General features: G+C 44.8%; 1 protein-coding gene across 1 annotated transcript in view; it reads right to left on the bottom strand.

The window, feature by feature from the left end:
- The window catches only part of adgrb2 (adhesion G protein-coupled receptor B2), a gene marked incomplete at both ends in the record, with an annotated part of 230,190 nt that overhangs the window by 19,817 nt on the left and 194,254 nt on the right, over nucleotides 1-16,119 (bottom strand). The window contains 5 exon segments of the mRNA XM_080858805.1: nucleotides 282-296; nucleotides 431-470; nucleotides 4,688-4,780; nucleotides 8,398-8,569; nucleotides 15,029-15,139. Of these exon segments, the coding sequence (XP_080714931.1) occupies nucleotides 282-296; nucleotides 431-470; nucleotides 4,688-4,780; nucleotides 8,398-8,569; nucleotides 15,029-15,139 (431 nt within the window).

Below are 16,119 nucleotides of genomic sequence, written 5' to 3'. Positions count from 1 at the left end.
GAATTACTTCATTGCATGCCACTACTGAAGACGTTTGTACAAAAAAATAACTAAAACATAAACATGGCAAAAATAAAAATCTACAGAGCAAAACAACAGACACGGAATGCAAAGAGACTGGATTCTCAGGTCCTGCAATAAGTAGACAGAATGGATTGACATTGACAATAACACAGGGCTTAGCCTTGGCGATCGATCGGGGAAGGCAAATTCATTGTGTCTACAACAGGACTCTACATAAAACCACATCCGGAGCATTCTCATTCAGCGGTCTGACTTACATGGATGTCCCCTCTCTGCTTGTGTCGGAGAGAATAACAGTGACAGTTAAAGACACACACACACACACAGACACACAATGAACATCACAACAACTGAAGCCAATGACAGTGCTCTCATAGGGAAAGGTAAAAGGGACACGAAGGCTTACCCGTTTGACAGGCTAAGTCCACATCCTTCTCGAAATCCGTCTGCATTGGAGCATGTGGAGAAAAGATAATAGAGTCTGAAGGTGTAAAGAAAAATATGCTAAGTGCATACAGGGACTATGTTTCTTAGGAGGTGTGTATTCTACGAGATACATAAACAAGTATGCATACTAACAAGTATGGATCCTAAGGATAGAGCACACTTAGGGGTGTGTATACTAAAACTATCAAGTATGCATACTAACAAGTATGGATCCTAAGGGTAGTGCAGAGTAAGGAGTGTGAATACTAAAATATATGCATGCTAAAAGGTATGCATACTAAGAGGTGTGCATAGTACAGATGTGTAGGTGTCCTACATGCACATACAACATCTCTAAAGAATCATATCAGAGGTATATATGTTTTGTTTGCGTTCATGTCTCAATGTGTTGGCACAGAACATTCATAACTATTCATGCAGTGATGAATTTGGGATGTTAAATGAAGCAGTTACTATGAAAAATATCATATTTACAAGGCAGAGCATTATACAGCTTTCTGTTGATGTACTCTCTCCCTGTGCAATCGTGCGCGATTCAGCTCAGTGGTTTACAACATGGTTTTTCATGTACCGCAAAGTGGAGTCAGAATGTTAGAAAATGGCTGCTGAGTGCATTGAGAGGCGTTTGTCTCGATTAAAAGCAGCAGAGAAAAATGCCTGCACTTCACTTCGCGACTGAGTGAAGCCCCTGACACAGAAGCATTTATGCTCACAGACACAATGCAAAACAACAACTCATGAAGCGACAGTGAGAGTGGGAGAGAGATGGCATGACAGCCGTAAGTGTCAGTATAGCAACGCAGCTCAAAAGACTTCTGTCTGTATGTCTGTGTGTGTGTGTCTGTGTGTGTGTGTGTGTGTGTGTTTGTGTCTGTATGTAGTGCCCTACATGACAACATGTCTCCAGTATGTTCATGAGCTCTATGGCACGTGCTGATTGGTTGACGTTCAAAATCATGTGATCAGTGGGCCAATGGTTATTCTTTGCATCAGCCGTTTACCCAAGAACATAACTCCCCACATGAGATCTGCATTAGTGTATCACTTTTATTACCATAGCGCCAGACAGCATCTTATGACTCCCCACATGAGAACTGCAATACTGTATGATTTTCATTAGCGTAGCAACTGAACAGCATCTTATGACTCCCCACATGAGATCTGCAATACTGTATCACTTTCACTGACGCAGTATATGGACAGATCTGATCTAAACACCAACTGGAAAAGCTATTCCTCTGAAGTGGTTCTTACAGGGATTATATATTTTCAGGGGCAGAAAGAAAGAAAAAGAAAAAAGAAAAATCAGTAGAAAGAGAGAAAGACAAAGAGAGAAGGAAGGGAGAGAGAAAAGATAGAGGGAGGGAGAGACATGGAAAGAGATAGAGAAAGAGAAAGGGCAAGAGAGAGAGAGAGAGAGAGCTACAAGGGTAGGTAATGAAAGTAAAAGCGCATAAGCACACACATCTAAGCTCCACAAGCAAACACATAGAGAAAAAACTGAGCTGAGCTCTCTCTCTCTCTCTCTCTGTCTCTCTCACACACACACGCACAAACACACACACACACATACACACACACACACACACACACAAATAGCCTTCACAGTGTACATCAAAATATTGACTCTCTTTTAATTAGCACTCTCAAGGGACTAGCAAACTACAAATGTAAACCATCCTAGCACCAGAAGCACAATGTCAGCTAGGAACTGAAAGTCAGCACGATGAAATCACACTCAGAAGTAGACAAAAGGTTCTTGGGTTGGGTCCTGCTCAGTAGAATACATCTAGGTTAATCTAGAGGGTTTAGAGAGCGTCTTCCTTTTCTATCTAGGTCGGGTACAGCTATTTCAACAGACATCTAGCTACTTGTCTACTGGTAGAGACGTACTGTGATGTGTCCATGGTTGAAATCGTGCCCGAGTTCATGAGCGTAGACATGGTCGTACATGCTGCCGCGGTCGTACATGCTGCCATGGTCGTACATGCTGCCACGGTCGTGAGCTTGCCCGTGGTCGTGAGCGTGTCCTTGGTCGTAAGCGTCCCCGTGGTCGCGAGCGTGCCCGTGGTCGTGAGCGTGCCTTTGCTCCTGAGCTTGCCCATGGTCGTAAGCGTGCCCGTGGTTGTGAGCGTGCCCTTGGTCGCGAGCGTGCCCATGGCTGTGAGCGTGCCCTTGGTCGCGAGCGTGTCCTTGGTCGTGAGCGTGCCCGTGGTCGTGAGCGCGCTCGTGGTTGTGAGGGTGCCCGTGGTCGTGAGCGTGCCCGTGGTCGTGAGCGCGCTCGTGGTCGTGAGGGTGCCCGTGAGCGTGCCCGTGGTCGTGAGCGCGCTCGTGGTCGTGAGGGTGCCCGTGGTCGTGAGCGTGCCCGTGGTCGTGAGCGTGCCCGTGACTGTGTAACTGAATATGTTCAGGGTCTATAGAGTGGGTATGGGCACTGCCATGGTCAGAAGCCGGACTGTACCCTTGGTCATGAGGGTGAGGATAGGCGCTCTTTTGGCCGTGCCCAGGGTCGTGGTTGTGTGCGTGGACGTGAGGGTGCTCGTGCGGGTGCCTGTGAGAGAGTGTGTGCCCGCACTCCGGAGAGTGTGTGTGGCTGTGGTCAGGCGTGTGGCTGCTGTGGCTACTCCGCTCTAGAGACCCGGCCTGAGGGCTGTGGATGTGCCCGTGGGCGTGCCCGTGAGCGTGAACGTGGGCATTGGGGTGCCTGTGCTCATGCACGAGAGCGTGCCCCAGGCTGGGGTCTGTGTTACGGGGGAGCGAGTGGCTGTGATCGGTTTTACGGGGGAGCGAGTGGCTGTGGTCGGTGTTGCGGGGGAGCGAGTGGCTGTGATCGGTGTTGCGGGGGAGCGAGTGGCTGTGATCGGTGTTGCGGGGGAGCGAGTGGCTGTGATCGGTGTTGCGGGGGAGCGAGTGGCTGTGATCGGTGTTGCGGGGGAGCGAGTGGCTGTGGTTGAGCCCTACACTCGTGTTAGGGTTCAGACTCTGGTTCAGATTCTGGTTGGTGTAGACCAGTGTGGGGTGGCAGGCAGGGTGGTGCGCCTGGTGGCCGGCTTGGCGGCATGTTGGGGCACTCGTGGAGGAGTATATGAGCGTGCCATACTCCTGCCCGCACGCATTGGCTGGCGGGCATCGTGCCTGGCACGGAGGAGAATGAAGGGATGAGAAAAAGAGAAAAAAAAGAAATAGATGTGAGGAGTGAAGGGTGGATAGGGGAGAGGAGGGAGGAGCAGAGGAACTGTTAGGCTGCTTGATTCTTTCTCATCTCCTTGAGAAGGGAGCCATGATTGTTGCCATGGCAGTTCAGCAGGACAAGCTGTCTTTGAACCAGTCGCTGCAGGGTTATGACTATACACAGACAGACACACACACACACACTCACACACACACACACACACACACACACACACACACACACACACACACACACACACACACACTCAAACCGACACACACACACACACACACACACTCAAACCGACACACACACACACACACACACACACACACACACACACACACACACACACACACACACACACACACACACTCACACATACACACACACACACACACACACACACATTATTTCAAATGTCTCTGTGTGAAATGTAGGCACTTTCAACTGCTAATCCGATTGGCAAGAGTCCTTCTAATATTAATCCTGTTATTATTTGTCACTTCATGACTGCTTCACAGCAAGACATTTCAATTAAAGAAACAAATGAAAACAAAGGGAGAGGCAGAGGACACAAATGGCTGTTACAGCATTAGCGGTGATGAATGCACTGGTGGGATGCCGTCTTTTTCGCTTTGTTCTCCTTAATCCACATTGCTGCGCAAGTTTCCTGGAGGAGCGCTGCTCTCAAGACGATGAGGGGGAATTTAAATCAGGCACTTTCGCTGCCATCCCTGAACCGAAACAAAGTGCACCCGCACGTGTTAGCGTTAGCTCAACTCGGAGAGCAAGGCGCTAACAACACTAAGCACATCTGGAAGAGCAAGATGCTTAGAACACCAAGGTCGTGTGGACGATACCCAGGGGACCACACATACCGCTAGGAGAAAAAGTATATGTTAACTATACAGGAAGTCACTTTGGATAAAAGCATCTGCTAGGTAATGACATGTAAATGTTACTATTCTCCTGGCAGCCAAAGGGAGGGAATAATTGAGTTGGGTGGGGTGGGGGGTGGAGATGCAGTGAGATGGTATTCACCATGATCTGCACCTGGCCATTCTTGCAGGAGTCCGGAGAGTTCTCGCTGTCGTCCTTGCAGCCCCCCATCCTACAGCGCACCGCATCCTGGACCTGTGAGAGAGCAGGCAGAGTCACGTCATGACACGCTGCGACCCGTCACGGACCAGCACGACCCGTCACGGTGGATCATGGCTAGACAGCTTGTGCGCTTGTATCAAAGCTGGACAACATGGAGGACCACACACCTGTCTCTATAGCAGAGATGATTTAAAACAGGCAATAACAAAGGACACCAAAGGGAGGTCAATGACAAAAGACCTCAAAGTGAGGACAACAACAGACAAAGGTCGTGCAGTCTGGAGACCTACTGAATATAACTGCCTCTTCAACAAAGAGCATTCAGACTTGTATCAAAGCAGGTCAACAAGGAGCACTTTACACCTGCTCCAGTGGCTGATAACATTTAAACCTGTATCAAAGTATGTCAACGTGGAGGACTTTACACCTGCCTAAATAACAGGGGAAAATACTGATTGGCATGGCATGTATAGCTAGTGTATAAAGAGACTGCTGACTAGGCCCTCTGCTCAGAGAGGAGAAAGGCAGGGTTAGATAGGGAAGTGCTCTGTGTGCAGGTTTAGGGCGAGGCTTGTAGTCTGCCTGGCCTGCCAATGCAGTCTGGGGTTACAACACTCTGAAGTTCAATGCCTCGTTTGAAAAGAGTCTGAAGTGGGAGCAAAGCACTTTCTTCCGAAAAATAAAAAATATAAATAAAAAATAATAATAATAATAAATTACTAAAATACAAGAGACAAATAAATGAAAATAAACGGATGAAAAGCAAAAGCATAAACGAAAAGAACACTAATGCCTTAGAAATGCCCTGAAAATGGAATACTGTGAGCCTTTGGCGCTTTCACTGTGGATAGCAAAGCATTTAAGGCATCGCCAGGAAGGGAATTAAGTAAACTACAGAGTTCTTATCATTTTGACAAATGAGACAGTGCAGTGAACACTTCTTTCCAAACATATAGCCGATGTCTGATCTCTAATGATGATCCTCCAGTGATACATGTGCTTGCCTGTAGGCGGATTTAAGTATGTAGTAGTAAGTCATCTTAATGATCATGTCAACGTGAGTTCAGACACCTAATTGGAAAAATATAAGAAAAAAATAAAATTCTGATGCATCTCTTCCTTATTTAACTAAGTTTAATAACAACCTGCCTCCCTAAATGTGGAAAAGTAGCTTTTGGACAGCTCAACGGCCCTTAGCTTATTCACAGCCTAGGCAGACTCAACAGATAAGGAGTTGGAAGCAGTTTGATGCTGTTATTTCAATTGCTTTTTCTTCTTGCTGAATTGGTGCGAGGAGGCCTGATGAGGAGAAATACTCTGGTCATTGGGACAATGTTGATTGTCTTGTTTCATCTTCTTCTCTCTCTCTGTCTCTTTTTCCACACCAGTTAGTGCCCCAGTTTCTTCCATTCAAACACTTTGTTTGCCACCTGCGCTTTCAATTAGTCTCTCTATCTCACTGCTGACCATCTAATGCAAGTGCTAACCTCCCTTCTCTCAGATGTTGTTTGTGTGTGTGTGTGTGTGCTAACCTCTCTTCTCTCAGTTGTGTGTGCGTATCTCAATATAAATCTTTTAGACACTTTCTAACTACTGTCCTATGGTAACAACTGCTAAATGCTGTGGTAGTCGTGAGTGTGTTTGGCATCTGTGACAAGCTGACTGTAATGTAAGACGCTATAACAGGCTATGTCACATGCTTATAAGCTGTCCTAGCCTTGGGTGTTTGACCTGATGCCACCTGCTATCACATAGACTAGCCTCCTGTGTGAAACTGCCTCTAACATTAGATGCTTTTAGAGCCTATGTCACCTGCTATCACATAAACTAGCCTCCTGTGTGAAACTGCTTGTATGGTTAGATGTTTTTAGAGCCTATGTCACCTGCTATCACATAAACTAGCCTCCTGTGTGAAACTGCTTGTATGGTTAGATGTTTTTAGAGCCTATGTCACCTGCCATCACATAGACTAGCCTCCTGTGTTAAACTGCTTCTTTGGTTAGATGCTTTTACTGACTAGCCTCCTGTGTTAAACTGCCTCTAACATAAGATGCTTTTAGAGCCTATGTCACCTGCTATCACATAAACTAGCCTCCTGTGTTAAACTGCTTGTATGGTTAGATGCTATTAGAGTCTAGGTCACCTGCTATCACATAGACTAGCCTCCTGTGTTAAACTGCTTCTTTGGTTAGATGCTATTACTGACTAGCCTCCTGTGTTAATCTGCTTCTTTGGTTAAATACTTTTAGAGCCAATGTCATCTGCTATAACATAGACTAGCCTCCTGTGTTAAACTGCTTCTTTGGTTAGATGCTATTACTGACTAGCCTCCTGTGTTAATCTGCTTCTTTGGTTAAATACTTTTAGAGCCAATGTCATCTGCTATAACATAGACTAGCCTCCTGTGTGGAACTGCCTCTAACATTAGATGCTCTTAGAGCCTATGTCACCTGCTATCACATAGACTTGCCTCCTGTGTTAAACTGCTTCTTTGGTTAGATGGTATTACTGACTAGCCTCCTGTGTGAAACTGCTTCTTTGGTTAGTTGCTATTACTGACTAGCCTCCTGTGTGAAACTGTGTGTGCTGCTCAAGAACTTCTCTCTGAACCACTCCGCTCACAGGCACTCAGCTATTAGGGATTACATCAAATCCTTGCCAGGGATTTTCATATATTTACTAAAATAATTCTGGGATTTGGTTCATTCTAATCCCCGGTTTTATGATATTGATTTAACATATATGGCTTAACATTTCAGAGCCCATTTTTCATGTCTTTCCCCCCTTCTGTGGCTCTGCCGTTGTCTTCAGGACCAAGCTCCAGCCTCCCTGTTCACTGATCTACACCATAAATGGAAATCAGTCGAGCGGGGAAACACAAAAATTGGCTAAGAAAGCCACAGAGCATTGTGGGTATGATCTGGCATCACCGTACGGGGGTGTGGTGCATGTGTGTGTGTGCATGTGTGTGTGTGCATGAGTGTGTGTGCTTGTGTGTGGGAGAGAGGGGGGGGGGGGGGGGGGGGGGGGCTATCGTTCGTATTGTCACTCTACAAAGTGGAGAAAAACCCGTAATCTCTTTACAGAAGTCCACTCTATCCTTTCTTCTATCAAAGCACTCCCTGCCTTTGTACCATAATCTGTTTTATGACCTAAGCCACGTTTTATTCTGTAGAAGGCAGAGCACTATTGGTCGGATTCATACACTAAGTCACACTAATCCCGGGGGTGGCCATGACGGCAAAGTGCGGCGGATCAGGTCGAGATGTGGTCGTCCCTGGAAACCTTTTTGAACCCATTAATGGCAATCCTTAACATATTCTTTTCTATCGATTCTTTTCAAACTTATCAGCCTAGCAAACTACAAACGTCAAACTTTTATTCAGCGTGTGAGTTTTGTACTACTGTTAAGTCAACACCATGTTGAGTAACTGCTTTCATTACACACACACACACACACACACACACACACACACACACACACACACACACACACACACACACACACACACACACACACACACACACACACACTCTTAAACTCAACTATATAGCGCCAAGACATTATGCATTTTAAAATATATCTCTTTATTAAAAGCATGGATACTAATTTTCAACCACATACACACACAAAAAACATATTGTCTCACCTCACGACGCATGGCGCAGTGCACGGTGATGATGACGAAGCCCAGGACGGAGTCGAAGACGGCAAAGAGCACCTGGAAGAGCGTGGAGCGGCGGTCTGTGATGGCCAGCACGGCGCTCATCCACGTCAAGGCCAGCAGGGGGAGCACTACGCAGGAGCTCCAGAGAGATGCCCTGCCAACACACAGCACAGGCCCACTGTCAGGCCTCAGCCAACGGGGAGAGGACTCACCCACACGCCCCTCAGAGAGAGAAGCCTGGAGGTTAGGAGTTCTCTGAGGCACCGTAACAAAATTCCACACAACACGACATGAAACAATACAACACTACACCACACGACACAGCACAACACAAAACAACACAGCACAACACGACACAGCAACACACCACCACTATCAGATTCACCCCATTAGAACACAGTACACAACACCACCACAGTCAAATTCATTCAAACACATAATCACCCTCCACTCGATTTTTATCAATTTATCAAGCACCACCAACCGTGAACATGGCATCAACCTAGTTTAGAGACAACCAAGGCCACCGATAACCAGCACGCAAGCACTCTCTTGTGTTTAGTTTAGCACATGTTTAGCATATCCTTTGTCAATAACTGGGACTGGGCATATCTGTCATGGCTCTGCCTCTCTCTGGCCAATCATTCTCTAGTGCACAGATAGTGCTTTTCCATTCCAATGACGTCCATTCAAATGCTTTTCCATTCAAGCGAAAATAAGTTAGGGGCTGAGCCCTAGGATTTGCCATAAGGACTTGGATGGAAACATTTTCATATTATCTCTCCCATGGGTGGTCTTGGTTAGGCAGGGAAAAAAAGATCCAGTATTTCACAGTTGTTAAAGTGTGACTGGATTTAAATGTGACATTACGAAAAGGGGAACAGAAGCAGTGTTTTTAAATGAAATGCATTCCTGAGATGAGTACAATCTAACTGAGGACACACACTCTAAAAGTAAGAGCTGTCTTCAGAAGTGTCTGGGATATTGTCTGACTGGTATTGTGTTTTTAAGTGAAGAGCTGTATGGATTATTCTTGACGGGACGGCATGACAAAGAGAAGTCACACACTCAATACTCATAACGCACTCACATACAACACACACGCACACACACACACAGAAGTGAGAAGTGAACATGAATGCAGTAACTCCTTCAAGAGCATAACTTAGCACATTTACATACAAAACACACACACACACACACACACACACACACACACACACACAGACACACACACACACACACACACACACACACACACACACACACACACACACACACACACACACACACACACACACACACACACACACACACAGACACACACATTTCAATATTTCAAGAGGATAACAAAAACAAACAAACACATTTGTGGGCATGTCAGCACTATGTTGCCAGTCACATTAATACCATCATGGTGGTCACTACTGGCCTGTTGTACTCAAGTGTGAGTTGTGTTAAAAATAACATCATGGTGGTCACTACTGGACTGTTGTACTCAAGTGTGAGTTGTGTTAATAACATCATGGTGGTCACTACTGGCCTGTAGTACTCAAGTGTGAGTTGTGTTAATAATAACATCATGGTGGTCACTACTGGACTGTTGTACTAAAGTGTGAGTTGTGTTAATAATAACATCATGGTGGTCACTACTGGACTGTTGTACTAAAGTGTGAGTTGTGTTAATAATAACATCATGGTGGTTGCTACTGGCCTGTAGTACTCAAGTTTGAGTTGTGTTAATAATAAAATCATGGTGGTCACTACTGGACTGTTGTATTCAAGTGTGAGTTGTGTTAATAATAACATCATGGTGGTTGCTACTGGCCTGTAGTACTAAAGTGTGAGTTGTGTTAATAATAACATCATGGTGGTCACTACTGCAGACCTGCCAACATTGGAAAATGTGTTTGAGTACCACCCCAGTGCGGCGCGGCGCGGTGCGGTGCGGCGCGGCAAGATTGTGTGGCCTTCATTTTATTAGTTATAATGCTGTTGTTGCATTATTGAACCAATCGACGACATTCTGAGCTAATACATAATGCAGTTCTGAACCACTTTAGAAGGCCTAATGAAATAAAATAAAAAGACTGTGATAACAGTTATAAGTGATAACTGTGATAACTGTGACAACAAATTTGTAGCCTGGGATGTTATTTCACTCTAGGCTCCTTAGGAACTTCTCACACAATGGTCATGTTGTATTTTTTCCCTACCTCATACCTATCAAGTGTCATGATTCATCATTCTTTTTCTCCCCACGTCTGATGTTTGAATGCAAGCCCAATTACATGTGATACCAGGACTAGACAACTGCTAAGACCAAATGATGGCGCTGTGTTTGCTTCTTTATTATTTAATTAAATTCTAGTCAGTGGAAGAGTTTTTTAGGCTATTACAGACATCCCAACCTGCAAAAAGTCATTTCAGGGAGGTATTCCCCCCCTAGGCCTACGTATTACTGTTGTGGTCCCTAAAAGTTATAAAAGCATAATATCATTCTACTTACCGAAACAGGCCAATCAGGATGCTCCTGAGGCACACACGCACACTGCCTCACACACGCACAGTCTCCAGGTCCCTCTCCCTCTCTGTCGTGCGCGCGCTACACAGATGCTAACACGGTTTGGAGCACGTCGCTCGCTCTAGATTCCGGGAGATTTTAAGTCATTTGAGGGCATCAGGGAGTGGTTATCAATATGCGGGAGACTCCCGGAACTTCCGGGAGACTTTGGATGTCTGCTATTATCATTAGCCTATTATTTGTATTATTATTAGAAACATTTAGCCTTTTACACTGTGACATGACAACAGCTGTGCGTAAGCATGTGTGGACACTGTACGTGGAAGGCTGCCGCGGACCTCTAGCATGAACTTGACAGATAGGCCTATGATTTTCTGATAATATGCATCTCACTGTGTTCGTTACCTGTTGCTCCTTGGTGACTGATGTCAATAATGACATTGCACACTGTGCAGAAAGCATGGTGGGGATGTCTAAAAGAACGGAGGCATGGCCATCTCTCCCAGTAACTATCAATGATTTTTTGCGATCTTTTTATTTTATCCGGTGGTTCTGCCATGGTAACATACTACAAGAGTTTGTCTAAAATAAGTAGTTTGAAAAAACCCCAAAAGCGTAAAGTCAAACCATTTATAACACAGCCAAAACACTTAGATGTATTTGCCATTTTAAATCGATGGCGAACACGAAAACCACATGGTTAACATCGTTGGGCTAAAATTAAATACATTTTTAACGTCTTATCTCTACATTACTCGTTAGTTTACCTTTAAGTGATTTTTTTTAATGTCCTCACTTGAAGAATTGGCCAGATGTGGTCGGGAAGGGAGAGTTAGGTAAGTATTCATGAATGAAAAATCGCTAACTGACACCTAAACAGCGGTTGATTCCTCTGACCGCAGAGTAACCTAGTATTCTCTGATTTCGATGGTCATACAGGGGATAGTAACGGCAGGGGGTCTGTGATTGGTCAAACTCCTCTTCTGCTTCTTGCTCTGCTGCAGCTGCCTATGTACGCATTGGTGACTCGAGACAGACTGTGAAGTTTGAACCCATTGAAAACCGGCAATGCATTATTGAGCGTTATGCGTTCTTAAAAAAAAAGATATATATTTTTTAGGTTTTGCGTACTTTTAGACCATCAACTCGTACCAGCGTACTTTGATGTCAAAATGCGTGCCAGGTACGCAAAATGCGTACATGTTGGCAGGTCTGCTACTGGACTGTTGTACTAAAGTGTGAGTTGTTTTAATAATAACATCATGGTGGTCACTACTGGACTGTTGTACTCAAGTGTGAGTTGTGTTAATAATAACATCATGGTGGTCACTACTGGACTGTTGTACTAAAGTGTGAGTTGTGTTAATAATAACATCATGGTGGTCACTACTGGACTGTTGTACTAAAGTGTGAGTTGTGTTAATAATAACATCATGGTGGTTGCTACTGCCCTGTAGTACTCAAGTTTGAGTTGTGTTAATAATAAAATCATGGTGGTCACTACTGGACTGTTGTACTCAAGTGTGAGTTGTGTTTCTCGCTGTTGTCTTTAATGGGTTAAGCCCTTTAGCATGCCCAGGTTACTGGCAGATAAGGCACTCTGAGGCCAGGCCAGCACTGAGAGATCTCTGCCAAGGTGCAACCCTACTGGGGGGTGTGGGGGGGTGGGGTGGCGGGAGGAGGGGGTCAGCTCCAGCAGCCTGACACCAATTTAAAGAGTTCACTGCAGAGGGAGCAGAGAGAAGCAAACTAATAGGGCTGATTGACAGGCTGATGGACAGGCTATCAACCCCCCCCCCCCCCACCCAACCACCACCACCACCACCACCAACTCCGTCCTTTAAGAGAATGAAGAAAAGGGTTACAGAAAGTGGGGGGGGGGAGAGAGAGAGAGAGAGAGAGAGAGGGCGAGAGAGAGAGAGAGAGGGAGAGAGAGAGAGAGAGGGAGAGCTAAATGATAGTTTGAAGAGAGGAGCGAGACAGAGTGTGATGGGGACAGACGGAGATACAGAGAAGGATAATGAAAGGGAGAGATCCTCGGGTAAAGTCTAGATAGCCTTGTGATAGAATCAATAAGAAACTTGCCAAGTCTTAGTGCAGACACAGACAAACTCTCTCTCTCTCACACACACACACACACACACACACACTCTTTATTGTAATCCAAGAGAGCAAAACAGCAAACCCGGCTAAAAGAGACAGATATAGATACAGATAAGGACATACAGTGTGAGAGTTAGGCCATAGAGCATCACATCAGGGACCACAGGCCACCACAGAACATTTGCCCAGAACCACTTTATGGGTCTGTGGCCTCTGTTCTACTGAGCAGTCCATCACTGCATCAGTGTCACATCGATAAATATGCTGTGGAGAGTTAAGTGTGTGTGTGCGCCTGTGTGTGTGTCTGTCTGTCTGTGTGTGTGTGTGTGTGTGTATGTGTGTGTGTGTGTGTGTGTGGTGTGTGTGTGTGTGTGTGTGTGTGTGTGTGTGTGTGTGTGTGTGTGTGTGTGTGTGTGTGTGTGTGTGTGTGTGTGTGTGTGTTGTTATCTTGTTATGTCTGATGTGCCTGCTTTATTTTTCCATTTCATGTTTCTCTTTTTATTTTACTGGTGGTGAAAATTGAGCATGAAACAGACTGACGAAGACCATGGCAGAAGTAAACACAGAAAGGTGAACAACAAAAAGCATTTGCGGTTCGACAAAAAAACAGAAATGTAAAAATCAAGAAATCTAAAACTGGGAAAAAAAGAACACAAGCAATGGAGGAAATGGGTAAGAACAGAGAGAGAGAGAGAGAGAGAGAGAGAGAGAGAGAGAGAGAGAGAGAGAGAGAAAGAGAGAGAGAAAGAGAGAGGTAGGGGAGAGATAGAGAGGGAGAGAGAGGGAGAGGGGGGGAGAATCAAAAAGGAGTAGAGAGAGTAGGAGGCAGAGTAGTGTTAATTTTGCCTATGAACACTTATGAAGAAAACTATGACTAAAATGTAATTTTCAAAAATACAAAAATAAAAATTGTATTTACTGAGCAGACAAAATATTATGTATTTTGATTTTTGGTAAATTATAATCCAACTGTTCTGATCAGTTTAATTTCTGGGCTGCATATGCCATATCAAACTATAACTGCATAGTAAGGACTATATTAACAGAAAGTAAGTTAATGGTATGGGAACATCAGGGCCTGGAAGAGAGAAACACGCTGCTATTTAGGCCCTTTTTTGGTTCAATAAGGCTGAGAAAAAATGGAACGCATTATCAGAATGGAAGCAATCTGGAAATAGAATAGCTGGTTAGAATATCACAAATCTGAAAAGAGTCTCTCTCTCTCGCGCGCTCTCTCTCTCTCTCTCTCTCTCTCTCTCTCTCTCTCTCTCTCTCTCTCTCTCTCTCTCTCTCTCTCTCTCTCTCTCTCTCTCTCTCTCTCTCTCTCTCTCTCTCTCTTTGTCTGTGTATATCAAAAACCTGAAGAGACACATTAAGGCTAGCCTCAAAGTATCTGAGTAAGATTAACGACTTGGTGGTAACATTAGGGTTGGTTTGGTTCTAAAACTAAGATAAGATATAATAATTATAATGTATTTGTATTAAAATATTATTCATGCACTAACAAGGACATTTGACTAAGACTAAAAAAACAGCACAAACTAAAATAAAACTAAGGCAGAGAGACAGGGAGAAATCCAGAGAGAAAGAGGAAGAAGATAATGGGAGGAATGAGAGATAGAAAAAGAGAAAGAGAGAGAGAGCGAGAGTTAGAGAAAAGAGCGATAGAGCTTCAGAAGCAAAGAGAAAGAGACGAAAAATGAATTGGAAGGCTACAAAATTAAAAATAGACAGTCACAGAGAGAGAGACTCATAGAGACCCAGACAGACAGAGAGAGAGACAAAAAGAGGGAGATACAGAAACAGAGGGAGAAAGAGAGAGACAGACAGACAGGCAGAGAGAGAGGGAGAGAGAGAGAGAGAGAGAAAGAGGCCGACAGACAGATAGACAGACAGAGAGAGAGAGCGAGAGAGAGAGAGAGAAAGAGAGTCCCGTAGACAGACAGAGACAGACAGAGAGAGTTCGAGTAATGTTATGGGACTAACATGGCGCTGCTGGTGGTGGAGCTGGACAGTGCTGTGCTGGAGATCACTCCACACTTGGAGCATTTGAGGAGCAGCCGGCTACGAGCCTCCAGCGATGGTGGAGGAGGAGGACTTCAGGACACAAACCAACACACAGATTCACACACACACACACACACAGATACACACACACACACAGATACACACACACACACACACACACACACACACACACACACACACACACACAGATACACACACACACACACACACACACACACACACAGATACACACACACACAGATACACACACACACACGCACACACACACACACACAGATACACAAACACACACAGAGGCACGCAAAAACACAAAAACATAGACACAAGCACACATGGAAAAATAGAGGCATACAAACAGACATAATGGAATGTGGAAACATCAAAGCACACACCACAGACACACACACACACACACACACACACACACACACAGACAAATGTACACACAAACATAAAATAGGGGTTTAGGTAAAGGCATTAAGGCAGAAGAGTGGTATATACACACATGAGTACACACACACACATGCGTGCGTGCGCACACACACACACGCACACAAACACACAAAGGTAAAGCAACATGGTGACACAAGAAAAGAGAGGAAGGAGGGGGGGGGGGGGGGAAGTGAGAAGGAAGAAAAAAAGGAAGAAAGAAAGAAAGAATAAAACAAATTAAACAAGGCCTTAAAGTAGCAAACATGAAAAACTGTTACATTGCAGACAGATAATGAGAAACGTTAGTGAGTAATGGAGTCATACACAGAAAAGTGAGCCAATAAGAAAGAAAATAAGCGCATCCAAACTCAGTGGAACATAAAAATACATGAGATTCAGACATTCAACTTGAAACTCATTGAGAACACAGTGATGGAGCGCATGGGAGCTGCAGAGATAGATGAGGCTTGTATAGCATCTGAGTGCTTTACTTCTATTGTTATGCTGTAATTCTTCCCTATCTTTAGCCAGTTTCACTCTGGCAGTGGGACTGCCAATGAAAACTAGCCTTTTGGCTACAATTGGGTGCATTTACATGTTAATGTTCATTAATACAC

The sequence above is a fragment of the Sprattus sprattus genome, assembly GCF_963457725.1.
Source record: "Sprattus sprattus genome assembly, chromosome: 20".
NCBI lineage: Eukaryota > Metazoa > Chordata > Actinopteri > Clupeiformes > Clupeidae > Sprattus > Sprattus sprattus.
Note: the sequence above shows the minus strand (reverse complement) of the source record. Positions and strands in the feature narration are given on the sequence as shown.